Source organism: Podarcis bocagei, assembly GCF_964188305.1.
Source record: "Podarcis bocagei genome assembly, chromosome: 4".
Lineage (NCBI taxonomy): Eukaryota > Metazoa > Chordata > Lepidosauria > Squamata > Lacertidae > Podarcis > Podarcis bocagei.
In genome coordinates this window covers 20613985-20641009 of record NC_138128.1, presented here as the reverse complement: position 1 = coordinate 20641009, position 27025 = coordinate 20613985, and the positions used below count along the sequence as shown (strand labels likewise).

Sequence of the window (27025 nt, the reverse complement as noted above, 5' to 3'; positions counted from 1 at the left end):
GCTCATTCTTTGTCTAGCTCCTTCCCTTTGACCTTACCACCTTGGGTGACCCTGCTGGGAGTATGAGATTCCCAACGGCTTCACTCACAAGGGTCATAGGAACATGCAAGCCCACTCACCACGACAATCTAAGGTAGCCAATCTAGGAGAAGGAAAACTCTGATCCTAAACCTCCATTGCCTTGAGGGACATCTTCAGGAAAAGAAAAGGGTAAGGAGAAAACCCTACACAAACTTGGAGTCCCCAAGACAGTTGGATGGTGCCTTGTACACCACCTTTTGGCAACTCCTGCAGCCAAGCTGGTAGCAAACATATTGTTCTGCTTTCCTTTGGACCACATCAGCAAGGCCGAGGGGGGGGGTCTTGTCATCTGGACAGCCCAGGACCTCCATACACACTGCCCAGGCTTGCACCCCGGGGAGGTCATTTCAGTGCTGCTAACACAGCAGTTTCACTTCACCCATGGATGTACACTCCATTCTCTCTCGAGATGGACGGTGGCCAACAACAATTAAGAAGCAAAGAAACAAGAGCATAAAAATTGCCTGGGGTTCGTTTAGCGTTACAAGGAGTGACACTGAACCTGTCTTAAGAGCTGCCTTCACCCCTTCTCTCACTATGCATGGAGTGAGCAGAATTGCATCCCTAACAAATAATACACAGGCACCTCTTAAAATAAACTTAACTTTATTCTTGTTTCTGCAAAACAGCACACATGTTCAGATCTCTTAAATCTTCAAGACACGTCTTTGTGACAGAAACAATGTAACTTGCTTTTTTTTTTTTACATGCAGTGCCTCACACAGTCTGCATAAAAGAAGCAATTTCCTGATATTGCATGTAATTTTGCAAACACTGAGTGTTATCTACATTTAACACTTAAAATCGCCTCCATCAGTTGTAGAGTTGCGCATTGCTGCAAGAAGCACATCTAGCAGATATGCAAGCTTGCCCTGTGTGGCATTCATATTTCATTTAGATAAAAGTATAACATTGACACATTTAAAAGGCAAAAAGAAAACTTGGCCCAAGGGCAGCTTACTTTTTGCTTTCTAAAAAGGAAATCTCAGTACTGAATCTTCCATATAAATGCTTTTAGAGCCTTTGCAGCTATTTGGATATTGCTTCTACTTCTAGAATAGCACGAGCACATGCTTTATTTACCTCGTGTGAAAAGTAACAGAATAGGACGCAGTTCTGTATTTGGCATTTAGCAAAGTGAACTCCATGCTGCAAGGCAAAACAACAACAAAACCTTCACCGTAAACAACAGGTACAGCTCAGAGTCTGTTTCCTGCAAAATGTCAAGATTTTTAAAAACATATATTGCAATGGCTGCTCCCCTCAAACCCAGATACACTTTCCTGCCCTGACAGAATTATATTTGAGATACAGGCTCTTGATTATTTCATGTTTGGGACCGAGAAGGAGCTTTACTTGAGGGGAAAACACTTCTGCTCCCGTAAGTCAGCCCTCCACCCCATTTCTGCCATGTTCTGCCTCCAGTGGCAGCCACCTGCAATACATCTATCACTTTCGTGGAGGGTCCCTCACAGGACCAGCTTTTTTGGGAGGTGGGGGAGCAAAAGGGCTGCTATAGGAGGAAGGGGAGAGAATACCCCTCTGTGTAGGCAGATTTCTGCTTAGCCTTCGCCAAACCAGGTGTGTGTTTCCCAATTTTGCCCTTCTCTACTCAGAATACATAAGCTGAAACTCTCCCCTTTAAATCCAGGTGTAAAGTCCTATATAAAGAGCTACTTTATATGTGTCATCAGGGAGGAACTGGGGTTGGGGAAGCATCACAAGAAAAAAAGTTATTGAACTTTTATAAAAGCATCGTTTTCAAAAGAAAAAGCCTTAAACGTTGTAATTGCAAGAGTTCTTCTCTTACCCCTAAACAAAAATATTCACAGATTCCTTCCTGCTAGATAGGAAAACACTCAAGTTATGAGGTGTGCAAGACAGGTGAGTGAACCACATGCAAGCCTGACCCAACAGTGGTCCCCAAAAGGTGATAATGAATCAGGTTCACTAGGCATTTAAGATGTGTCACATAGGAATGCAATCCATACAGAGGTTCTTAGCAAAGCAACACATTACAAGTGGAAGTTGTCACCAACATCCCAAACCTACTCATGTCTACTTGGAAGTAAGTTGCGTTTGATGGGTCTTACTCCCAGGTAAGCTTGGATAGGATTGCAGCTTTAAACAGAATAGAAGTTGGTCCAATGAGAGAGAGCCAGCTGGTATTTAGGGCAATGACAGCCTGGCTTGGTTAAGAGAAGGCGGAATCTGCATGCACATCAACCCACATGTTCAAAATTGCTTCCAAAACAAATACAGTCAAAGAAAGAGGAAGACTGTGGTGTTTGTTTTTTCCACTGCATGCAAAGAACTGCTCACTGGTGCTGGTGGGATCACTCCATAAGTGAAGCAGTACTTTCGGGCTGACTTCCAAATATCTGCGAGAAGAACTCAAAAGCCAAGCGGATGTGGATGGGGATGAAGACGTAAGCCGTGTAGACCACCATGGCAACCACCGTAATTGTGATGGTGTGAAACATGGATTGTTCCCAGGGCTCCAGGACATAGCTGCAGGTGATGAGGAGATACTGGTAATACAGCCAGTAGATGTAATCCTTCATTCGCTTCAGATCCATCACTGGCTCAGGCTGGCTTCAGGAAAGCGGATCTGTGAGAGAAAACAGGAGAGTATAGATGCAGAGGATAGGGGGAAACCTTGCAGCAGGGAATCTGCAAGACTAGAATTACCAGTGCTCTTTGCAAGGCAAATGGGTTGCTACCCTTATTTGCAGAATGGCTTAAAAATAACCTAAGGTGCTGGGTTTTTATTTCACAGCTGCCCATTAATCCCCATCATTAGATGTGTGTTAATACACAGGAAGACCAGTGGAAGGCCATGGGCTGAATATATGTTTGGGTTCAGGAGGTTGTCTACAAGTGACTATCCTAGGGGTAGCCAAGATTATGTCCTCCAGGTGTTATGGAGAACAGCTCCCAGCATCCCTACCTGCTGGCTTGAGGCTTATGAGAGTTGCTTTTGTTCCCCCCCCAGCCTTAGGTTTAAAAACAATACAAAATGAACACTTATCTTAAAAAGCATTTCTTTTTGCCGTTTTTATGATATGTTTCTACGCTGCCTTGAGACGTATATAAAAGGTGATTCATAAATATAGCCATCATTATCATCTGAGGGATTTAGCACTCTACATCCTAGAGAGTATTTGCAGATGTCCAGATTGCTGAGCTCACACAGCCCAAGGTGTCACAGGAGTGCGATTGTCAGTAATCATATAGTTCAAAATTCAGGCAGGTAGCTGTGTTGGTCTGACGCAGTCTCAATATATAAAAAAATAAAAATAAAATTGTCCAGTAGCACATTAGAGACCAACTAAGTTTGTTCTTGGTATAATATTTTGTGTGTATGCACACTTCTTCAGATACATATAGGTGAAACTCGGAAAATTAGAATATCGTGGAAAAGTTCATTTATTTCAGTAATTCAACTTGAAAGGTGAAACTAATATATGAGATAGACTCATGACATGCAAAGCGAGATATGTCAAGCCTTCATTTGTTATAATTGTGATGATTATGGCGTACAGCTGATGAAAACCCCAAATTAACAATATCAGAAAATTAGAATATTAAATGAAATCAGCAAAACAAGGATCGCAAATAGATCTTTCGCTAATGGGGCCCTCCTGCTGTCGCTGCACCGTTGGCGCGCAATTTCCATTCTTATCCAGGTGCAAAGTTCTTAACCTGGAGCAACCACTTCCTGGTTAGCAGAGTTTGTAACCCGAAGCGTCTGTAACCCGAGGTACCACTGTATTAAGGCAAGGTTGGTATTCAGCTAAGTTTAACTCAGCATAAACCTATTGAAATTAATTGACCTATTCCCCCCCCCCCATGGGTATACTCTATGAGTAAAAATAGGTCATCCTAAGTGTTTATCCCTGAGTGCTCCAAGTCTCAACTCAAGCCATATTGCCCAATAAGTGCAATGTCACAATCCCAGAGCGTCACTCCAACAGCACGGCAAGAATTTGCAGGATTCAAATGCTCAAAACAACCTTATTAACTCTGAGCTAATCCTTTGTTGTCAGCATCCGAACAGAAGCCAACAGAGCTGGTGGCAGCGTCCCTGAAAGAAGGCTTGAGTGCCAGCATTATGAATGTAAAAAGCTTCCAAATTATCAGATTGCACCAGAAACGCCTTAAGCTACTTTGACTCCCTTTGAAAAATGGAGGGGGTGTGGTCATCCAAATAAATCATGTATTGTACCAAGTAACTGGAGATCAGAGTAATCTTCGTCGCACACGTTACTTCGGGTTCCTTGCTGTCTGGAACAGTTAACCAAGTTTGAGGGCATGACAATTGGAGGACGGCCATGCGCCTTGACTTTGCAAAGGGCATTCCTCTATCTGAAGGGCTGTAACCAAAAGAGCTGTGTGAACATTCAGCACTGCAGGCCAAATTCTATGGAACTCCCTTCCAGTCAGGGTGCAACAGTCTCCCAATTCCATGGGCCACACTGGGCTCACTGTTAAAGAGTACTCATGGGAAGTGCGACAAAATATTGCTGGGTCTCTTCACTTCCTTGCAGGAGAATCATAGAATCCCAGAATCCTACGGTCTCCGCTATCATGGGAGGGGCATCCATTAAGGGAGACCAGAACCAGAAGTGTGTTTAAGATTTTGAGCCCACCAAAACTCTTAATCAGGCTGAATTTTAACAAAACAGAAGCGTGGATGGGATGGGGAGAAAAAGCTGTCTTGGTACTGAGGCCATAATGTCTGCGTTGGCCAAACATTTATCTCTGTTGCACAGGAGGGGCATGGCTACAGGGGCATAGCTATGAGGGTTGTCGTAAAAGAGCACCTGCACTTCAGAATTTGCCACTGCATCACAGCCTTGGAGCAAAACATTATAAGGAGAATCTGAAAAATGGCTTTGGCTCCTTTCACCCAAAACCAGATTTTCCAGCTTATCTGTTGCATACCACTGCTCAGATCAGTTTGATCTACTAAGTGAAAGATTGAGGGCTTCTTCCTGAAGGGGAGGCTCACATCTTGCTTACTGCCTGTATCTTTAGAGAAATATTTCTATTCCTGGTCAATTCCCATTTAATTATTGGGGCCTGAGCGGCAAGCTACACATAATACTAACTAAAAATATGGGTAACTAAAAGGATAACTAAAAATATCAAATCAACGCAGCTCTGTCGCGGATGGAGAATAGGAACAGGTTGCATTAGGATGGTGCCACAAGAAGAGTTAATGTTTTCCTGATGGCAACACCCACCCAAACAGTTTATGGTCCTGCTTATGGCATCTGCATTGTGCCCGATTCCCCTGGCCAAAAAAGCAGGCTTTGGTGGGTCAGCACTTCTGATCACGGGTTGATAGGATTAACTCTAGTGTCACAATGCCCCAACCTAATTTATCCTGCCCTTCCTTTATAAGGCTTAACAAAACAGCCAGAGAGTGGATCACTGGTCTCTGTACTGCGTAGAGTTTTGGCTCGTTGTGTTGGAACGAAGCAACTTGAGGCAGGAGACACACTTACTTGTGCTTCCTCTCTTGTTTGATTTTAGCTCTCTTCGCCACATCTTGACAGTTTTGGAAAATCCCAGGTACCAGTCAAGTATCTCACCTTATGCACAAGAAGTGGAAAGGAGCGCCCCGCTCCCAGGGTTATCACACCAACAACCCATCTTCTACCGTTCTCTGTTAAGTTTTGTCAGATTACAGCAACCGAGAACCAGAGAATTGTGGAGCTGGAAACGAGGGTCATCTAGTCCAACCCCCTGCAATGCAGAAATCTCAGCTAAAGCATTCATGGCAGATGACCATTCAAATTCGTCTTAAAAGTCTCCAAGGAAGGAGAGTCCACCACCTTTCATGGGTGTCTGTTCCAACGTCATACAGCTCTTACTGTCAGAAAGTTCTTCCTGGTGTTTAGTAGGAATCAGATGAAGTCATTGGTTTGAGTCCTTCCCTCCAGAGCAGGAGAAAACAAGCTTGCTCCATCCTCTACCTGCAACTACAGTGGTACCTCGAGTTAAGAACTTAATTTGTTCTGGAGGTCTGTTCTTAACCTGAAACTGTTCTCAACCTGAGGTACCAGTTTGGCTAATGGGGCCTCCTGCTGCTGCTGCGCCACCGCTGTGCGATTTCTGTTCTCATCCTGAGGTAAAGTTCTTAACCCGAGGTACTATTTCTGGGTTAGCAGAGTCTGTAACCTGAAGCGTCTGCAACCCGAGGCACCACTGTACTCATTTTCATTTTTTTGAACTGACACTCAGAAGAATCTTAGCACCACTGGAAGTAATAATTACCAGAGCGTACTTGACCAGGCTGGTCTAGTCACTTGCAACAAGGTAGGCAGGCCATAAAAACACAAATTCTTCCTCCCTCTCTCTCTCCCTCCCTCCCTCCCCCACCCCCATTCTCTTCTTCTTCTGTCAAGCCACACGTAGCTGACGGAGGGATGTATGTATGTGCAGGCTAGTAAAAAACAAAACTGGAAAAACAAAGCTAGCAACTTTTATGAGTTTACAGTGTGTGCAGAAGTAGTAGTAGTAGTAGAAGAAGAAGAAGAAGAAGAAGTAGAAGAAGAAGAAGAAGAAGAAGAAGAAGAAGAAGAAGTTGTTGTTTGGATTTGATATCCCGCTTTATCACTACCCGAAGGAGTCTCCAAGCGGCTAACATTCTCCTTTCCCTTCCTCCCCCACAACAAACACTCTGTGAGGTGAGTGGGGCTGAGAGACTTCAGAGAAGTGTGACTAGCCCAAGGTCACCCAGCATGTGGGGGAGCAGGAAAGCGAACCTGGTTCCCCAGATTATGAGACTACCGCTCTTAACCACTACACCACACTGGCTCGAGGCATTGTTTGAGACATCAATCTGAGCTGTGAAAGCACACTCAATAAATTGTCAATGGACATAAGAAAATAGTCCCTGCAGAGGACTGAGTTCACAGGCAACCAGACCTGCAAATGTGCAGCAGTAACCAATTGTATACAATAAAGGATGGCTGTCTCAAGTAACATCATGAACCAACTCTCCAGTTGCTGCTTTCCAGCTCTTTGTTGTTGTTTTTGAAACCTTTAAAGCAATGAATTTATATGAACACGTGCTTTAAAAAAAGGTAGGGGTAGAAGTAGAAAATGACACTGAGATCTGCATCTTAAATAACTGCCACATCTATCTATCCAATGCAAAGCATGGGGGAGCGGATATCCACAGAATCATAGTTGGAAGGGACCCAAGGGTCATCTAGTCTAACCCCCCAATGCAGGAATCCTGCCCACAGTTCTCCCTACGTGGGCTTGAACCACCAACTTTCTGGTTAACAGCCGGACGCACTGACTCATTGCTCTCAACACGTTTTTTTGTTTTTTTAAGGGAACACAACCTTATTTGCAAGACTTGTTTAGCTATTATTTTAGGATATACCATAGAGAAACCCAACCGTACCGGGTTTATTAACAACATACACACACTGAATATCATAGGAAATGGTCAGGGATAATGGGAGCTGTAGTCCAACAACATCTGGAGAGCTACACGTTGGTCATCCCTGTTCTGTAAGTGTTAACTTCTTTTGCTACAGGATAAGCATATTTGCAGAAGCTTTCCATTTTAGACTATGCTTTCCATACACAACAACAAAACAAAGGAATCAGGGTTTAAAACAAACCAGGATCACAGGTTGCAGGCTGTATATCATCTGCATGCCTTTAATACTGGAGAGGTCACATGTGTGATGCCTCAGAGTGGTCCACAGTCAAGAAAAAAAAAGCATTTGAGCATCTTTGGACTCATAGCAGCCAACTCCTAATAAAATATTTGAGGGGGCTGCCCCCTCCAAGTTGATGGGCATTGCCATTCAGATGATGCGTGTGAGAGCCACATCCTGTGACTGATTATGTAGGATGGGGCTTACCTGTCCCCCCCCCCCATATTTTATCCAAGTTGGCACCCATTTGGAATGCTTCCCCATGCGTCTTCTTTGCAATCTCATCCTCTCTCTTTCTGCCCTCAATGTGGCTCTTGGGCTGCCATTGGCTCAGGACGACTCAATCCATCATTCATTACAGTGGTGCCCCGCAAGATGAATGCCTCGCAAGATGGAAAACCCGCTAGACGAAAGGGTTTTCCATTTTTGAGCTGCTTCGCAAGACGAATTTCCCTATGGGCTTGCTTTGCAAGACGAAAACGTCTTACGAATGTTCCAATTTTCCCCCGCTCCCCCCCTTTTTCTAAGCCGCTAAGCCGCTAATAGCCTTTTAGCCGCTAAGCCGCTAAGCCTTCAATAGCCGCTAATCCGCTAAACCGCTAATAGCGCTAATCCGCTAATAGGGTTGCTTCGCAAGACGAAAAAACGGCTAGACGAAGAGACTCGTGGAACGGATTAATTTTGTCTTGTGAGGCACCACTGTATATGGGCAGAGACTCATTCAAACAAAACAGACAAAGAATAAAAAACATGATAATTAAAACATCCATTCACGGTGCTCATATCGACAAGGCTGCAGATCTGACCCCCGTATGGGACAGCTGCATATTCCTGCAATGCAGGGGGCTGGACTAGATGAACCTCAGGGTCCCTTCCAACTCTGCAATTCTATAATGTAATGCAGAGGATAAAGACATGAGCTGCAAATTGCAGTCAAAATGATAGTGGCTTAGGAGAATTCAAGTTAGATGCTAAGGTCCCCGCCACAGAGGCAAACAGAAATAGTTTCTCACTTCTTGTTGAGGTCAAGGTGTGAGATTTTTGGGGGGGGTGGGAGGGGAGAGAATCTATGCAAATCAGCTTGATATCAAGGTTTTCGGAATATTCCACCCCTAAACAAAACGGGACTTCTAAAATGCCCCCATAAAAAAATCAAAAGCAAAAATTGAACACATGTCAAGTTTGAAGAAGCGTTCTGCAAAACTCAAAATTTAGCTTTCCGCTTTATGGGTTTTAGGTCATTCCGATAAAGGCACTATGATACTGTTTCCTGTATACTCAGGCAAAGCAAACTTTACTCCATGAGTGATTACAGTTGCGGTGTCATGCCCGTGCTATTTCATGGGGCACTCCTGTGCATCTTGGATTAGAAACAGTAGTAGGTGGTGCACATTGCAACTGGGAGGGCAGAGAGGAAGCAGTAGGTGGAGACAGAGACAGTGAGAGACTGGCTGGCTGTAAGTAAAGGTGGCAGGTAGCTGGGGGAGGCTGAGGGCAGACTGAGGTCGGTGGGGCAGTGTCCCATTTGCCCTGAGAGTCTAGTCTCCACTGCTAGCGGGTCTCGCTGTGTTCAATGTTCAGTGTTCCTCTATGGAAAAAACTTTGTAAACACTGGCAAGTTGGGGAAGTGGTCTAATTACAGCCACATTAAAACACACATACAGCTCCTCTTGCATTAAGAATTGACACAGTTCAAGAAGTCCGTCATTTTACCATCCCGTTATGTGCAAGAATGGAAATTTACAATCTCTTTATTACATTTTACACCAAACCTTTCTTCTGTGTGTTATACCTTGGGTTCCTTAGATAGTCCTCCCTACATGGGAACCAACCAGACCTTCTTGGCTTCAGCAAGACTGTTGCATTATGTGGACTCAGGAAAAAAGTCCTGGGGTATTATGTGGTTGGACAGCTAGAGGCAGTAGTGGCAAGGTTTAACAAAACTGTGGGGCAGAAAGTGGAGCAGATAAATCACTGGGCTAACCTGAAGCAAGAAAGGCCAGCCTGGATTGAGTGGCTTATCTGCTGTCCAACCATTTATTCTGCTTAGCTGAGGTTCTGCCCAACTCCAGCCCAAAGCAAAGGGGTGGGTGGGATTGCAGCCTTATGAGTCCTCTCCCATTTTTGGGGGAAGAGATGTTTCAACTACCTTGTTCCTGGGTTTTGTGAAACACATTAGGCTGGGTAGTTTATAAGCAATTAAGAACTCACGTGAAGCTTTTTGTTCTATAACATCAAGGCATCAGCCCACAAGATGCAACAACAATTTTAAAATAATGTTTTTTTTCCCTAAAGAACAACACATCACCTTTATCCCCAAAGGACAGTTTTGTGGCTGTCAAAAGCTCATGTCCAGAGCAGTGTTTTGAAGCTTGACCAAGCAAGAGAGTGCTTGCCTCACCGATTATACTTTTTTAAAAGGATGCAGTCCATACATAAATAGTGCTTTACCAGTACAATCCTATGCCTAACTTGGAAGTCAGTCCACAAGAAAAATTCCCAAATCCAGAGTCAGGCAATACCTTTATGAAGACCAACGATAATGTCACAAAATATTTATTTATTGCATTTATATCTCACCCTTTCCCCAAGGAGCTCACGGTGGCATATCTGGTTCCCTCCCTCTCCATTTTATCTTCACAACAACCCTGTAAAGTAGGTTAGGCTGAGAGACTGTGGGTGCCCCAAGGTTGTATCTGCTCATATCTGAGCAGAGATCTGAACCACTCTGATCACCACACCACTCTGACTCTAGCAATGTGGGGAAGTTTTCTAGTTCTCCAGAATGCTTCACCAGATGGGCTGGCAAAGCTGGCTTGATGTTGCTGCCACAAGCCCCTGCGCTGGGTCATAAGATGGAGTAAAAGAAGAGATAAGCAGACCTGTAGCATAATCCTAACCACGTCTACTCAAAAGTAAGTCCTGTTGGATTCAGCAGGACTAATTCCCAGGTAATTGCAGGTAAGAGTGCTGTCTCAGGATCCTCTCTGATACCACTTATTTTGGAGAAAGCCACACCCAGCTCAGAAAGGTTTGTGATGACATGGTTACTTGTTTGTAAGCATACATAGGTTTGCACCATAAATCTCACTGTGTCTATTGTAATATATTCCTGGAATAATCCGGGGTGTGTGGGTGTGTGTTGCCGGTGCTTTTCTTCTAGAAAAAATGGTGCCCGTACTCAGCATGAAGTTGTTATAGTACGTGCCACACTTTTAACCAGTGCTTTTCTTCTAGAAAAAACGGTGCTGGTACAGCTTTTGTACCCCCAGAAGAAAGCACTGTATGTTGCTTAATAGTAATAATAATTGAAATAGAAAAAAAGAGAAAGAACTCACCACAGTGCTTCAAAAGTTAGGCGAAGGATGCTCCAAACTTCTTTACTGACTGGACTCTTCACTGCACAGAGAGATTAGAGAACCGAGTAAGGAATTTCTCCACCTACTCTCTGGGCTGCTATCCACCCACTTTGACTGCCAACCCAGTTCCAGAACAAGTAACTGACAGCGCAAACAAACACACATGACTTGGTCCACCTTCCTAGGAAGCAGCTTCTCAGCATGCGAATTCTCCTTTGCCACTACTGGCCGAGAGCCAAGCAGCACCCTCCCCAGCAGCCAACGCAACCAACAATAATGCACCACCTATACCGTTGGGTGTGTGGGTGTTACCCTGAGCACATGGAGCCACTGTTGATGCTTCCACCGTACTGCAGCTTCAGTTCATATATTGGGAAAAGGCTGTTTCCTCCTCTATGGCCAGGGATATTTGAAGGAGGGCATCACATCGGCAGGGGTAAGGTGGGAGGGAGAGAGACGTGTGTCTACGAAACTAGGAGAAGGAAAAACACCAGGAAGGTTGCAGGCGTTTAAAGAGAGAGAGAGGGGGGGGGGGAAGAGAGAAGCCTTTTCATTTTGCTTTCAGCAGGTTCTTTCCCCCCACCTTTTCTTGGGGGGGGGGCTGTTGGATGCGCCAAACCACAACACCCAAAGGAAGTAGTAAAAGCTGCCAAGATCGCTCCCTCTGTCCCCCAGCCTTTATTACAATAAAACAGTTAAGCACCTTAAACGGCTTAACGCCCTTCTTATGGCACGAGCTGTTCATTTGGGCTCCACAGCAACTAAGGGCATGGTAAAAGCGTGGTTAAAGTTGTTGTTGCTTTCTTAAAAAAAAGAAAAAGGTGCCCCAGGAGTATTTCCTGGCATTGCTACGACAGATAATAATCATAATCATCCTATTAAGATCATCCCCAGCGCTCCTGGCGTGGGGCTGCCCAGCCTCCAACCGCCTCGCTCGGGAAGGGAAGCCGCATCCCCGCCGCAGCCCGGAGGAGAGGAAGGGAAAAGGGAAGGGCCAGCTCGCTACTTCGTCCCCAGGCCGTCCTTGCTGCGTGTTGCATAGCGAGGAGGAAAAAGAGAGACGGCAGCATGGCAAGAGCTCCCAGCAGGGAGGACACAAGCGCAAAGGCAGCGCCGCGCTCGGAGGAGGGGAAGGAGGCCGTTACCGCAGTGGCGCATGGCGACGGAGGCGAGGCGAGGCGGGCTTCCTTCCCCTGAGGATTCCCGCCGCGCCCGGAGACACGAGAGCATCCCTCCCTCGACCCGCCGCCGCCTACCTCTAAAGTCTCTTCTGCTCCATGCCGAAGGACGGCATCCCCAGCGCTCGCCTCCGGCCGCAGGGTCGTCGCCTCGATTCGAGGGAGCGCGGCGTCTGGGCGGCGGCTGGCACACGGGCGCGGTGGCGACGCGTTCCAGCTTCCTTCGACATGAGAAAGCCGCCCGGGGCGGAATCTTGCGCTGTGTTAATTCCGAGCACCCTGGTCATTACGCTATGAATGGAATAACAAGCAGCCATCCTTAAAAGAAAAAAAGGGGGGGGCACCTGTGGCCCTCCATGAATTCTCGGACTTCTCAATCCCCGCCAGCCAGGCCAGTGCTGGGGGATGATGGGAGATGTAGTCCAGCAATAGGTAAAGGTAAAGGACCCCTGGACGGTTAAGTCCAGTCAAAGACGACTATGGGGTTGCAGTGCTCATCTCGCTTTCAGGCTGAGGGAGCCGGCCTTTGTCCGCAGACAGCTTTCTGGGTCGTGTGGCCAGCATGACTAAACCGCTTCTGGTGCAACAGAACACTGTGACGGAAACCAGAGTGCATGGAAATGCCGTTTACCTTCCCGCCACAGCGGTACCTATTTACAGTGGTGCCCCTAAGACGAACGCCTCGCAAGACGAAAAACTCGCTAGACAAAAGGGTTTTCCGTTTTTGCGTTGCTTCACTAGACGAATTTCCCTATGGGCTTGCTTCGCAAGACGAAAACGTCTTGCGCTTTTTTTTAAAAGCCGCTTGAAGAGGCGCAGTTGCGACGGACCGTGCTTCGCAAGACGAAAAACATCGCAAGACGAAAAGACTCGCGGAACAAATTCTTTTCATCTTGCGAGGCACCACTGTATCTACTCACACTGGTGTGTTTTCAAACTGCTAGGTTGGCAGAAGCTGGGACAGCAACAGAAGCTCAAATCGCCAACCTTTGGTAAGCTCAAGAGGCTCAGTGTTTTAGACCACACTGTCACCCATGTCCCAGTCCAGCAATAGCTGGTAGGCTGAAGGCTGCTCCCACTCCCCACCCTCGAGAAAAGGCCTGCTGCCACCAACCACCTTGGAGATACCTGTATAAAAGAGAACTGCAAACTCCTTCACACCACACACTGTGCCTTCAAAGCACCTTTGAAACCCTTTCTTTCCCTCAAAGAATTCTGGGCCTTGAAGTTTATACCTTGCAGAGTTAGAATTCCCACCCCCACCACCGTCAACAAATTGCAGTGCCCAGAATTCTTTGAGGGAAGGAACATGTTCCCAATGCGGTTGGAAAGGGCCACATGAAAGGGGATCTTCTTAGCAGCTGTATGTTCCAAAGTCAAGCATTTAAGTACACAGAGTGAGGACACCATGTGCTTCAATTTCATAAGAATGGTCTACATGCTCTGTCATGAACAATGGAACTTCCTAGAAAAGACAAGTCAAGAACACGTTGGCATACTCGCAATAATTTGTCCACGCATGCACAGAGAAAATAGTAGATCTTGCAGAAAGGCAACCCGTGGAGAATAGCAACAGTTGTTGCAATGCATCCCTAATTTTTATTGTATAATTGTATAAATATAAGATTATTGCATGATCTTAGAAGCGGCATGGCTGTAAGCAGGCACGGCTGTGACTATCATGAAGAGACCCTGCACTTCTGAATTTGCCACCATACCACTGTGTTTGACGTAACTTGTGAAAGAGGGAACATGCAAATGTTTCTCCATAGATTCAGGGGAGTCTTTAGCATATGCGCCACTGGGGTGCAAAAATCTGCCCAGCACCACCAAATCGTTGAGTGTGACAAACGGCGCTGTTGTGAATAACAAGCGCCGCCGGTGGCACGGCGCGTCTTTGGTAAATGAGCACACAAATTTGATACATTTTGGTAAAACCTAGGTATATATGTATTTCGTTTTTCTAGCTTGACCAAAATTATTTATTATTTCATTACAGGTCGATAGTTAAGAGCTTAGGCGGCTTCAGCGGCAGGGGCCTGGGGCCCCCCAGAATTCGGTGCCCCACACCCCTTGCACCCCTGGGTAAACACGGCCCTGCATAGGTTACCTCAAAAGTGCATAGTTGGAGGCTGTTAGATGTCTCAACAATTACAGTTTCTGCTTTTTGCTCTCCAGTATACATAGCAAGCAACCCTCTTAGTGCCCTCAAAGTTAATCAGGTGTGTATTATCCCATTTGCACTTGCAGGCCTGTGGTGACAAACCTCCCATCCCTTTGTTTGTTAACTGAAGAACCAGATGGCACCTATTTAAGGAACCTGGAGGTGACCCAGGGACACTCACCAGCCACTCCCTTTTATGTTAAGATCACTGTGCTGCAAACTTTATAATGCTGGACATCTCTTTGAGGATTTAACTGAGGCTGCTTTTTCACTTTTGAACTTGTTTCATGGTGATCTTTTATGCTGCAGATGATGGGACAGTGCAGCAGGCTGATGTACTGTGGATCACAAAGGTTAGAACTTGACAGTTGGAGGCTGTTAGATGTCTCAACAGTTACAGCTCCTGATTCTTGCTGTTAACTGTCCTTTCCTGTATACATAAAAACCAATCCTCCTAGTGTCCTCAGAGCCAATCAGGTGTCATGTGAACAACCTCAGACTTTTAGGAAAGGTGGGGTATAAGGCTGCAGCACTACATATGCTTACTTGGAAGCCAGTCCTATGGTGGAGCTTGCTTCTGAATTGTTGTTTAGTCATTTAGTCGTGTCCGACTCTTTGTGACCCCATGGACCAGAGCACGCCAGGCACTCTTGTTTTCCACTGCTTCCCACAGTTTGATCAAACTCATGCTGGTAGCTTCAAGAACACTGTCCAACCATCTCGTCCTCTGTCGTCCCCTTCTCCTTGTGCCCTCCATCTTTCCAGGGAGTCTTCTCTTCTCATGAGGTGGCCAAAGTATTGGAGCCTCAGCTTCACGATCTGTCCTTCCAGTGAGCACTCAGGGCTGATTTCCTTAAGAAAGGATAGGTTGGATCTTCTTGTAGTCCATGAAACTCTCAAGAATCTCCTCCAGCACCATAATTCAAAAGCATCAATTCTTTGGCGATCAGCCTTCTTTATGGTCCAGCTCTCACTTCCATACATCACTACTGGGAAAACCATAGCTTTAACTATGCGGACCTGTACTAATTCACACAGATAGCTGGTTAAAAAACAATGCGGTCTAGGTCTGCCATCATCCCACACATTGCTTTTGTTCCCATGTAATGCTAAGATAAGCATTACATGGGAACAAAATGCTATGTAATGCTTATCTTAGCATTACATGGGAACAAATGTAATGATAAGATAAAACATAATAACGTATCAAGAGCTGGCTGGATCAGGCTAGTGTCTCATCTAGTCCAGCATTCTCTGCTTACTGTGGGCAACCAGAGTCTGCCAGCATGACCTGAGTCAACAGCATTGTCCCCTCCTGTGGTTTTTAGTAACTGATATTCCAAAGCATACTGCCTCCGACCTTGTGGGTAGGCATAGCCATCTCAGGTAGCAGCCATTGGTAGCCTTATCTTCTCTGAATTTGCCCGGTTCTCCATTGAAGTTGGTGGTAATTGAAATAAGAAAGCCTGTTGAAGGGAGGGAAGAAAGTCAACGCTCGGCAGAGTGTGGGGAAAGAATGTGGGTAAGTGACTGTTAAATTTCACTGTATTTTGTTGGTCTGTATTAAAGGAAAAACCAATAAAAAGCATTTACAAAAAAAGAAGAAGTTGGTGGCTATCGCTGCCTTCTGTGGGGCCAAGTTCCATAGTTTAACTATGTGCTGTGTGAAGACCATGGCTTACTTAGAGTGAATGTGCTGGCTTACAGGGAGGAAATTGCAGCTGCTTTGCTTGTTCCCATTCCTTTTAGCTCAGTGTGGCATGGAAGTCAGGGATGGCCCATCCTGTTTTGCCACCCGAGGCAAATTGCGAATGTACTGCTCCCTGTCCTCCTCCCCAAATGCCCCCGTCTTGCCAAACCGGGCCGGAGAAGATGAGCGGTGATGCTGTTCTCAGGCACACCACCTCTCACCAAACTCGGCAAGAGCTGTGGCGTTCCACAAAGTGTTGTTGCTTGTTGGAATGTCTCCCTTTTGCTGGTGAGACGGGCATTCCAGCAGTGGTAGGGAGTGTGGGGCACCACCTCTTGTACTTCTGCCACCTGAGGCAGGTGCTTCACCACGCCTCATTGGTGGGCCGGCTCTGATGGCAGTTAAACCAAGGTTTGGTTTAGCATGCCACTCAAACCTGGAGTAGTGGTCATGCACTGTTTTCCTTAACTGCACAAGGTGTGTTCTTGGTTACTAATAAATGCTAATGAATAGCACTTAACCGTGATCCTAGGTTCAGATGACACACTCAGGCTCACCTCAGCATTGCGCTGAGCTCAAAGGAAAGTGGCAGAGCAAAACAGGTGTGAGCTCCTCTCTGGGTGTCTCTTTACATTCTTTCTTTACACATTCCCTCTTTACACTTTGAGTAACTCTCCTTTCCTCATTATGTGTAAAGCAGTTCCAAGAAGACTCTTGGAAGCCGCAAATAAAAACATCTTGCCTTTGCTAATCTCCAGTAGATTGAATCGTGCTTTAAAAACAATTAAATGGGAAATGGGAGTGTCACAGCAATACCTTAACAAACGAGATCACAGTTTTTTGACAGAAGACTGACGACCTGGAGCTAGTTCAAATGAGTCAGAATTGTAACCCTTTGCTAGGCTTGCAAAAAGAAGAGTCATATTTGCAATAATGATACCTTCAAAGGACTAAGATTAATGGGTCTTATATAAAGCCTAGTGAACGCTGAATAAAAGTTGCTCTAATGCTATTAAATGGCAATGGCCCCAATGATGCAGAGGGATGTAATTTTTCTACAAATCCATCACAGGGAAGTGTAATTAATAGATGCCATGTTCTGACATTAACTTAATCCATAGTTTAGTGCTGTGTGGGTGAGCCTCATATTGTTTTATTGTGTTACAAAAGGCAGGTATTATATTGTTTTGGCTTGCAAAGGCTTACTACTTCTCTGACAATTTACAGAAGGAAATGGTGATATTAAACTCTTGTTGTATATTTAAATAAGTAAGGGTGCAATCCAAACCCTGTTATTACTGTACTCTGTGTGTTTTTTGAATTGAGCGCAGGTATTGGATGCTCAGATCCATCACTATTGCCCAGAATTAAAGTATAGTCCCATCTTTAAACTGATTTATGTAAGAGGGCAATGTTAGCTGGGTTGACCTGCAGTGGAAGGAGATTGCCTGCTTGTTGTTCTAGGAGCTGATCAAGACATTTAAGACACTTTTTTTTGTTTTGTTTGAACAAGTAAAACATGTTTCCACATTAATCCAGAAAAACAACTGTGACCTGGCCATCAGGAATTTGGAAAATTTTGCCCTAGCTCTGTTATGTTTTCTGAATTCTGTTCCGTTCCATTTGTACTACTCTTAGAAAGGTTAGGTAGGGACATGTCAGGCACTGGGCAGAGGAGGAATGGTGGAGACCACCTCCCCAGCCTGACCCTTCCAGAGAAGAAGAAGACAGTTCAGAATTACAACAGGGGTTTGAGGGAGGTCACAGCTCAGAGGAAAATGAGGGAAAAATATACCCAACTCTCTTTTTCAGGACATCATAGTACCATTTCCTCTACATTTCTAGATGTTGAGGTGGTAAAACAGGATGGATACTTACTTGTGAAACCTTTTAGAAAACCCACTGATTGTAATTCTTTATTGCATTATTCCTCCTTCCATCCCAGGCATCTTAAGGATAACTTACTGTACGGCCAACTATTGAGAATTAGGAGGAATTCCTCATTACAGAATGATTTTTTTAAGTAGAGCTGATGGCCTGTCCAATTCTTTACTTTCCAGATGATATCCTAACCGAGTGATTAATTTGGCGAAAAAAAGATCCTTAGCTAAGGATTGCTCATCACTTTTTTCCCTAACGCCACAAACATCGTCCAGTACACGGATCACGGGATCCTTAGAATTTACCACGTATTCAGATAGGATCATTAGGAGCATAAGAAAACACTGGCATATCTTGTGGAATGTCCAAGGCTGTTCTGATTTTCCACTTATTGGCCTTAGAAAAACTCGGTCAATTAAAGGCATATTGGTCCATTCTGACCTTACATTGGCACATTCTCCCACTAGTTCCAGCCCGTTGGGTCATCATAAATGGGGTAGATGTGTATCTTGTCCTTTTGTTTTACAGACAAAAGAGATCTATGATGCTCACTCTAGCTTTAGATTTACCACCCGTCATTTCAGTACGTGTCAGACCAAAGATGGTATTAGGGATACAGTACCTAATAAGATGCCCTTGCAATCCGCTTTACATTGGATTGACCACACGAGCGGTCGGTGTCTGTGATCCCACATTAGGAATCAAGTCATGGAGGCACCTTCAGTCGAGCACTTTGTAAAAGACCATCATTCACATACAAACCTACTTTACACAGTCCTGTGGGTTAATCAGAGAAAATTTGGGATGAGGAGAGATCACGTCAAATTACTACAAATTACTACTAACCAACAAGAAACTAAATTGATTTACCTATTTAAATCCCTGCACCCGGGGGTTTGAACACTGAATTAGATTTTACCTAATTGTTTTATTTAAGTTTTCAGACAAGATGGCTACTGTTTGTGTTCTCTTTGCTAGATTTTGGATACTGTATCTTTAAATTTCCTGAAATTGTATGTGAATCAGTGTACCTGTGGGTTGCCTTTATAATGCTACTAGGATTCTGCCAACAGTATCGGCTTACTACACTTTTAAGTGATTGCTGATCCATGGCTATTTGATGTACCCGCAGGGACAATTTATTTGGTATGTATTTATTATTGGTTGTTTATATGCAGGTCTGTCATTTCGATTTCTGTATTACTTGAATACAGTGGTGCCTCGCAAGACGAAAAGAATTCGTTCCGCGAGTCTTTTCGTCTTGCGATGTTTTTCGTCTTGCGAAGCACAGTCCGTCGCAACTGCACCTCTTCAAGCGGCTTTAAAAAAAAAGCGCAAGACGTTTTCGTCTTGAGAAGCAAGCCCATAGGGAAATTCGTCTAGCGAAGCAATGCAAAAACGGAAAACCCTTTCGTCTAGCGAGTTTTTTCTCTTGCGAGGCATTTGTCTTGCGGGGCACCACTGTATAATGGATTTCATTTCATATTATTGCCAGCTGATGAAGAATTATCATTGAAACAGTTCATTATCCCGGAAGAACTGTTCTGTCTGCTGCTGTGCTCGGAGTACCATATTTCTACGTTCGGAGCACCTATCATCACACATTTGCAGGATGTTGACTGTGGAAAGGCATTTTTGCCTCCATCTTAGTGTTCTTTGATAGTGACTGACCACACCTACCATTTCTGTTTATTTGACTCCTATTATTTGTGATTACATGTCTTCTGTTTATGAATTGTGAAACAGTATAATGTTATAAATATTTTGTGAGTGCATTATTAACCACGTGTTGTGGTTGTTCAGAGCCATTGGCCCAATTGACTGCAGGAATACGAACTGGCCTGCGATAGGCCAGTTGACCAGGGAGGTCCAGGGCCCACCCGCAAATCCACCTGCTCAAAAGGGGGTAAACAGACTACTCATACAGATTCACTCATGTTCCAACAAGCACAGATATCTCACATGAAGACTCCTTGCCCTTAAACTTGCAGATCTTGTGTTATGTACTGAAGTTCTCACCCTGGGCCAGCAGGGGGATACTGTAGATAGTTATGCAAATAAGGGATCGAAAGTGACGTTCAGTGATTGGATAGTTTTAGAAAATTGTTACAGTTACGTTGTACTGGAGCTCTATATAAGCAGGCTGACTGAACCCTTCAGTTCAGATCAGTTCTGGCCTGTGAATAAACAAGAGCTGTTTGAAGAATCGCTGTGTCGTCTGATATGTTCACCCACAACTTAACATCTTGCATAAGCAATAGCAAGATATGGAAAGATGTGCAATGCATGTGTTGCTTAAATATGACCCAGAAGTTTGTGCCCACTACTTCCATAAAACCACACTTTCCTTCAGTGGTTGGGAGAAACACCGAAAGTGGGGACAACCCCAGGATGGTGGACACAATTTCCCCCCTGAAAGTTTCTAGTCCTCTGTGTTAATCTGGTGAGTCAATCAACATATAGAGCACATCATGCCCAAAACTGGCCAGCGAACCAATATTCATCTGATTGCAATTGAGGTTTGATTTTGCTCAGTAGCAGCTCAGTAGAATGGAGTATAAAACTTGCACAGTAAAAAACAAAAAAACCTGGTTGTATTTTGTATTCTCATTTTTGTACATTATGTTGCGAACTGCCTTGCCTATATTTGTGGCTTCCACCATGCTTCTGGCTGTAAAGTTCACCAGTTGCCTGAGAGTTTGTTCTGTTTTGAAATTGGCATGTGTTTGAACCTTTTAGTGCATTCCCTAGTCCCGTCCCCCCCAGAGATTGTTCTCTTGGCTATAACCTGAAGCATTATCTCAGGGCCACCCACAGTTGGCTACAATCTATGTATGCTGAAGGTTTAACACAGATAAACGTAAGATAGCATGCAGGTGTATATGGGTACCTGAGAAGAGACCACACCCTTTTCCAGGCTGTAATCTGCACTTCCAGTAAACCTGAGGGAGTAAATACATCTGGCATACATTTACTACCACGGTAATGGATTCACAGGATTAGCAGATTGTCCTCTAGTAACATAAATGAGGAACGCAAGCATGAGAACTGTACCAGAATATTGTGCATGTTTGTGTGTTGAAAGAGGAAAAGAATATTTCCATAATCTCTGAGTATGTTAAAAATCCCCCTTTCCTCCAAGCAGCCAATCAGGACATTCTTCTTGTACTTGTAAATGAGAATCTTGCAGTTTTATTCAGAATCAGGCACTTCCACTTGCTGTTCTTGGTCAGTGTGGCAGCAGCGGCCACATTGGGAAGGATTCTGCTCCAAGGTTATTTAGGCAGAACTGTCATTTACCCAAAGGTATGGAGCTCCTTTCTTACCTTAGAGGGGGGTGAGAAGGAAAAACACACAGGCATGTCAGAAAAGCGAAAACCAGAAAGGAAATATTTGGTCCAGAAAACATAGTAATAATGGCCATGAAAAACAACATTGGCTGGAGTGGAATATTCCTTTGGTCAGGTGTGGCTGAGTTCTGTGTTTGTGGTCACTGCTGCAGGCTGAAAGCTAGAAATATATTTTTCTGCATCCACAAACCCCTTTAGCAGGCTGCATAGTAAAGCTAGTGCCACAAAGCAGTGATTGCCCCTTGCAGCACGGACCAAGAATCTCTGATTCTCCATTCCATCTTAGTGTATTCCCCTTGAACACACAAAGTACAGATGGAAGACGGAGAAATCCAATGGTAATTAACCCCATGACAGCCCGGCTGTTTCCTGGGGTGTGGCCACTGCCACATCCTGACAGCTTCTAGAAGCCACAGTTGAGAGCTGAGTGCAGGGTGGGGACCAAAGGTGGACAAACTACCTCAGAAGGAGCAGGTATCCTCCGCCAGAGGTACTACCCCTTCAGTTAACACCCCATACATCTCAAGCTACAGGTAACCCACATCTTACACAGGGGTTATGTTCTGGGGATAGTGTGTTTATGCAAAAATGTGTATGCTTGCACGCCACCCCCTTGGAACCACCCCGTGCGAGCAGTCTTACCTTCCAGAGTCAGTGCACCAAATGGACCTTACTCCCACAAACAAGGCAAACAGCTTTTAAGCAAAGCAGAGAGCTGAAAAGCTCCTTCTGTGCTGAGAAACCCCTGCACAAAAGAGCTTTTAAGCTGTCTGCCTTCTGCCATTCGACTTGTGCAATTTCAACCAGCTGGCCTTTAGCAGTTGAGATCACGCATGTGAAATGCACATAAGTTGTGAGTTAACTGCACAATGAAAAGCCAAAGCAGACAAACTGTTATGTATTGAAGTTCTCACCCTGGCCACCAGGAGTATTGTGTATGTAGTTTTCACTCAGGTCCACATCAGTTATTTTAGGCTGGAAACCCTGGGTTGTTGTTGCGACAATGTTGACAGCCGGCTTGCCTATAAAAGCAGGCTGGCTGAGCTGTTTGCTGTTCAGTTCTGGCCTCAGAATAAAGAAGAGCTGTTTGAAGAAGCGTTGTGTCGTGTGATATTGTCAGAGCTGCTTCCAGGTCCCAGCTCACAGAGGACCACGCTAGCCGGTAGTACTGTACAAAAGTCTTTATTGAGTTACAGTTTCCATTTTAAGCCACAGCGTGCAGCTCTACGTCTTAGAAGCTAGACCGGCGAAGCTCCGTCTGAGTCTCCGCCTCCTGTACACCAACTTAATACTCTAGCCTTACTCCACCTCTTCCGTCTTTCCTTCCTCCTCTGGGTCCCTCTACCCCCCGTGGTCTCTTCCTTCCTTGACTCTTCTGATGCCGACCCCCCGGACTCTGCTCCCTCTTTGCGGCGGGCTTTAGGACCTGGCTCCCTATCCGGACTGCTTACTGTGCCGCCTTCCTGTGCATTTGAACTTGGCGCGCGCGCGCAGCCTTCAACCTTCCTCTTGACCGTTTCCTCGCTCCCCGATGGAGGTGTGGCCAATCCTAACTCCTGCCTTCCCGCTTGCGGCGACCCGCCAGCTCCCGATACCTGGGACCCCTCCCCCCTACTGTGCTCTGGTGGGGAAGCTGGTCCCTATTTCCAACTGCTGCTCTCTGAGTCTCCTCTGGTCCCTTCTTCCTGGGATGTCCCCCTAGGCGCCCCCCTTGCTCTGACCACTGGCGCCCCTTTCTGTGAATCTTCCGATTCACTGCAAAGACTCGGAGATCTCGGGCCGCTGTCATCGCTCATATTCCCTTCGGATTCCTCCCCCTCGCTCTCTGTTTCCTCCCTTTCCTGTGCCTCTGCTCCTGAACCCCTGACATCCATCCCCCCCTCGAAGCCCCCCCTTCCCCCCTCCCCTCCTCCAGGCGTGGGTGTTGGGTGCTCCATTGTTACGGGGGTAAGCGCCGGATACAGTTCATTTCCCGTGGCGTCCATCCAACTGGACAAGTCCGGCTCTTCCTCCCTGCACTCGTCGACGTCGACCTCCTCTGCTTCCATCTCCGTGCCGCCGTGCTCGAACCCAAGGTCCTCCCCGAACACGTCCATGTCCGTCTCTTCCTCGGTCCCTCCTGGGGGCGTTGCTCGCCCGGGACCCTCCAGCCACTTCCTGCGCCACTGCTCCTCTGGTCAATCATCCCACCAATACGAGGGTTCTGAGGCAGATCCCGAGGGTGACCCCTCCGGGGAGCGTGTGCCCAGTGTCGGTTCCTCGTCCGAGTCAAACCCCCGGAACGTGCTGGCGGAAAGCGTGGGTGTGAAAAGCCAGTCGTCGAAAAACTCGGCTGGCATGGGTCTGTGTGGGAAAAGGGCATGAAACTCGTCTTTGAGCAGAGGTTCTTCCAAAGCGTAGCCCGGCACCCAGCTGTTGGCACTGGCTGGGGTGCCCTCTCTGGCGAGGAGGTATTCTACTCCCTCTTCCCCCCATCTCGAGTCTAAAATCTCTGTGACCTCGTTGATGGGCTCCCCCTCTGGCGACCCCCCCTGCGTGGTCCTTTCCCTGAGCGGGCTCGGTGCCGTCCCTGGCTCCTGAAATCTGTGAGGTGCCTTGTAGGGAGTGAGCACTGATCTATGGAATACCGGATGCATCCTGGATCCCTCCGGAAGTCTCAGCCGGAAAGCCACCGGATTGACCTGTGCCTCAACTTGGTAGGGCCCTAGCTGCTTATGTCCGAGCTTCTTCTTCGCTAAGGATCTGGTCGGCACTGCCTGGGCTGCCAACCAAACCCAGTCTCCCACCTGTATTTCTTCCCCAACCCTCCTGTGTCTGTCAGCCTGCAGTTTGTATGCGTGCTTAGCTAGCTCTAACTGCCTTCGAAGCTGATCGTGGACCTCCGGCAACTCTGACGCGAAGGCGTCCGCTGCCTGTGGCTCCCTCTCCCCCACGCTCTGTAATCCCGGGAAGGTTCTGGGATGTCTCCCATTGTTGGCGAAGAACGGCGTCACCCCCGTGGACACGTGCTTCGTGTTGTTGTAGGCGAACTCGGCGAGTGGCAGGTAGTCCACCCACGTTGCAGGCTGCTGATTTGCGTAACATCTCAGGTACTGCTGCATGATGGCATTGACCCGCTCCGCTTGTCCGTTGGTCTGCGGGTGTCTCGCCGACGCTAGGTTGATCTTGACGTTCAGGATGCCCATCAGCTTCTGCCAGAAGTTCGAGATGAACTGTCGCCCCCGGTCGGACAGTATAGACCGTGGCAGACCGTGAACCTTGAACACGTGATCTATGAACAGTTTGGCGGTCTGTTCCGCTGTGGCCACCTTCGCACACGGAATGAAATGTGCCATTTTGGTTAACAAGTCTACCACCACTAGCACTGCTGTCTTGCCCCTTGAGCTGGGCAGATTCGTGACAAAGTCCAGGGCCACCCTCTCCCACGGTTCGAACGGAGTTTGCAGCGGTTCCAGCAGTCCCGCCGGCGGTCTATGCACTGGCTTGGCCCTCTGGCAGGTGTCGCACCTCGCGACGTAATCCGCAACTTCCCCCCGCATCTTGGGCCACCAGAAGTCTCTGGCTACTAAGTCTATCGTCTTCTCTGTGCCAAAGTGCCCGGCTGTGGGTGTGTCGTGCAACTGCTGCAGTACCTTAGTGCGGAGTGCGTCTCCCAGCACGTAGAGGGCCCCTTTGCGGATGAGCAACCCTTCGCGTATCTGGAACTCGTCGCCCTTCGCCGTGCCCTTGTGCACCTCCTCCATCTTCGCTCGTGCGAAGGAGTCTTCCTGCAGTGCGTGACGTACAGCATCCAGGTCGACGGTCGCCGAAGCGCACGCCCACGCTTCTGGTGCGAAAATGTGCTTGGCCGCCGCTGGCGTCACCTCCTCGAGGTATTGCGGCTTCCTGGACAGTGCATCCGCCATGACGTTGTCGTCACCAGGTACGTACTCTATCCTGAAGTTGAAGTCCGCAAAGAACTCCGTCCAACGTATGTGCCTCTGGTTCAGGAACCTCGCCGTGCGCCAGTACTCCAGATTCTTATGGTCCGTGCGGACCTGCACAGTGTTTTTGGCTCCGATCAGGAAGTGCCTCCACGCCTTGAATGCTGCATGAATGGCAAGCAACTCCCTGTCCCAGATGGTGTAGTTCTGCTCCGACTTGCTGAGCTTCCTGGAGTAGAAAGCGCACGGCCTCCAGTTCCCATTCGGGTCCTGCTGCAAGAGGACCGCCCCCACGGCCCTGTCTGAGGCGTCTGTTTCAACCCTCATCGGTTTGCCGGGATTTACATGCAGCAGCTGCTCTTCGGATGAGAAGAGACGCTTGAGTTTCTGAAAGGACTGCTCCGCCTGCTCCGTCCAGATGAATTTCTTCTTCTTGGAGCTGAGCGTGTCGGTAATGGCCGCCGTCTGCATCGCGAAGCCCTTGATGAACTTGCGATAGAAGTTAGCAAAGCCGACAAACCGCTGGACCTCCTTCCGGCTGTGCGGGCTCTTCCAGTCCAACACTGCGCGAACCTTGGCGCTGTCCATGGCGAGCCCCTTGTCCGACAACTTGTAGCCCAGGAAATCCACCTCCGTCATGTCGAACTGGCACTTCTCCAGCTTGGCGTACAGTCTATGCTCCTGTAGCCTTTGCAGAACTTCCTTGACGTCTCTGTCGTGAGCCTCCTGCGATTCTGAAAATATCAGGATGTCGTCCAGGAAGCAGACACACTTCTTGTAAAGGAGCCCCGCTAACACGTGATGCATGAAAGCCTGAAAACAGTGGGAGCCATTTTGTAATCCAAAAGGCATAACTCTGTATTCGTAGGTGCCCAGGGGCATGAACATGGCCGTCTTCCACTCATCGCCCTCCCGTATGCGAATAAGGTTGTACGCCCCTCGCAGATCCAACTTGGTGAACACGCGTCCTTTGCGCACCGTCGCGAGGAGGTCGTCGATCCTGGGCATGGGGAACGCCGTGGGCTTGGTTTTCGAGTTCAAAATCCGATAGTCCACCACCAGCCTTTTTTGGGGCATGTCCTTCTTCCTCACAAAGAATACGGGACTGCCCCCCACTGCCTTGGACTCCCGGATGAACCCGCGTTCCAAATTATGATCTATGAACTCCCTGAGTTCTTGTAACTCCTCTTCCGACATGGAATACAGTTTCCCTGTCGGCAGCGTCGCCCCAGGCAGGAGGTCAATCTTGCAGTCATAGGGCCTGTGGGGAGGTAGCTTGTCCGCCTCCTTCTCACAGAAAACCTCCAAAAATTCAGCGTACTTGTGAGGCACTGCTTGCAGCGTGCCTAAGTGCAGCTGTGTGTCCTCTTCCTCCCCCTCCGTTCTGGGCAGGATGCAGTGTCCTGCACAGTAAGAGGAGCCGAAAGTTAGTTGCCGCTGGTACCAAGCCAACGTTGGACTGTGCCTGTCCAGCCAACTCATGCCCAATACTACAGTCGTGTCCGACAGCTGGGTGACATTAAAGCTGATGACTTCCCTGTGATTTCCAATTTGCATCACCATGGGTGGCGTTTGCTTCACCACCTGCCCCCCTAGCAATTCCCTGCCATCCACCGTGACAACCTTCAGGGGCAGCGTGGCTGGCAGTAGCGCTATATTGTGCCGTTCGATGAAATCCTGTCCTATAAAGTCCGCGTTGCTGCCAGAGTCA

General features: G+C 47.0%; 2 protein-coding genes across 5 annotated transcripts in view; one reads left to right on the top strand and one right to left on the bottom strand.

Moving 5' to 3' along the window:
- Positions 1 to 670: 670 nt before the first annotated feature.
- Positions 671 to 12484, bottom strand: SPTSSB (serine palmitoyltransferase small subunit B). Of its 3 annotated transcripts, none has more exons than XM_081190729.1 (3): positions 12385 to 12484; positions 11108 to 11168; positions 671 to 2692 (listed from the first exon to the last, which is right to left on the bottom strand). In XM_081190729.1, the coding sequence occupies exon 3, from the start codon at positions 2658 to 2660 to the stop codon at positions 2418 to 2420; it is 243 nt and encodes an 80-aa protein (XP_081046855.1). In that variant the 5' UTR covers positions 2661 to 2692; positions 11108 to 11168; positions 12385 to 12484; the 3' UTR covers positions 671 to 2417. The 3 variants fall into 3 exon arrangements, with proteins under 3 accessions (XP_081046855.1, XP_081046856.1, XP_081046857.1); XM_081190730.1 differs by lacking the exon at positions 12385 to 12484 and adding an exon at positions 12274 to 12342; XM_081190731.1 differs by lacking the exon at positions 12385 to 12484 and adding an exon at positions 11441 to 11465.
- Positions 12485 to 13638: 1154 nt separating this feature from the next.
- Positions 13639 to 27025, top strand: part of LOC308584955 (uncharacterized protein) — a 32869-nt gene continuing 19482 nt past the window's right edge. The window contains exon 1 of one of the 2 annotated variants that reach the window (XM_081190356.1): positions 13639 to 13784. In XM_081190356.1, coding sequence (XP_081046482.1) covers positions 13715 to 13784 — 70 coding nt within the window. In that variant the 5' untranslated portion in view covers positions 13639 to 13714. The remainder of the gene's footprint in view (positions 13785 to 27025) is intronic. The other variant, XM_081190357.1, reaches the window with a different exon arrangement.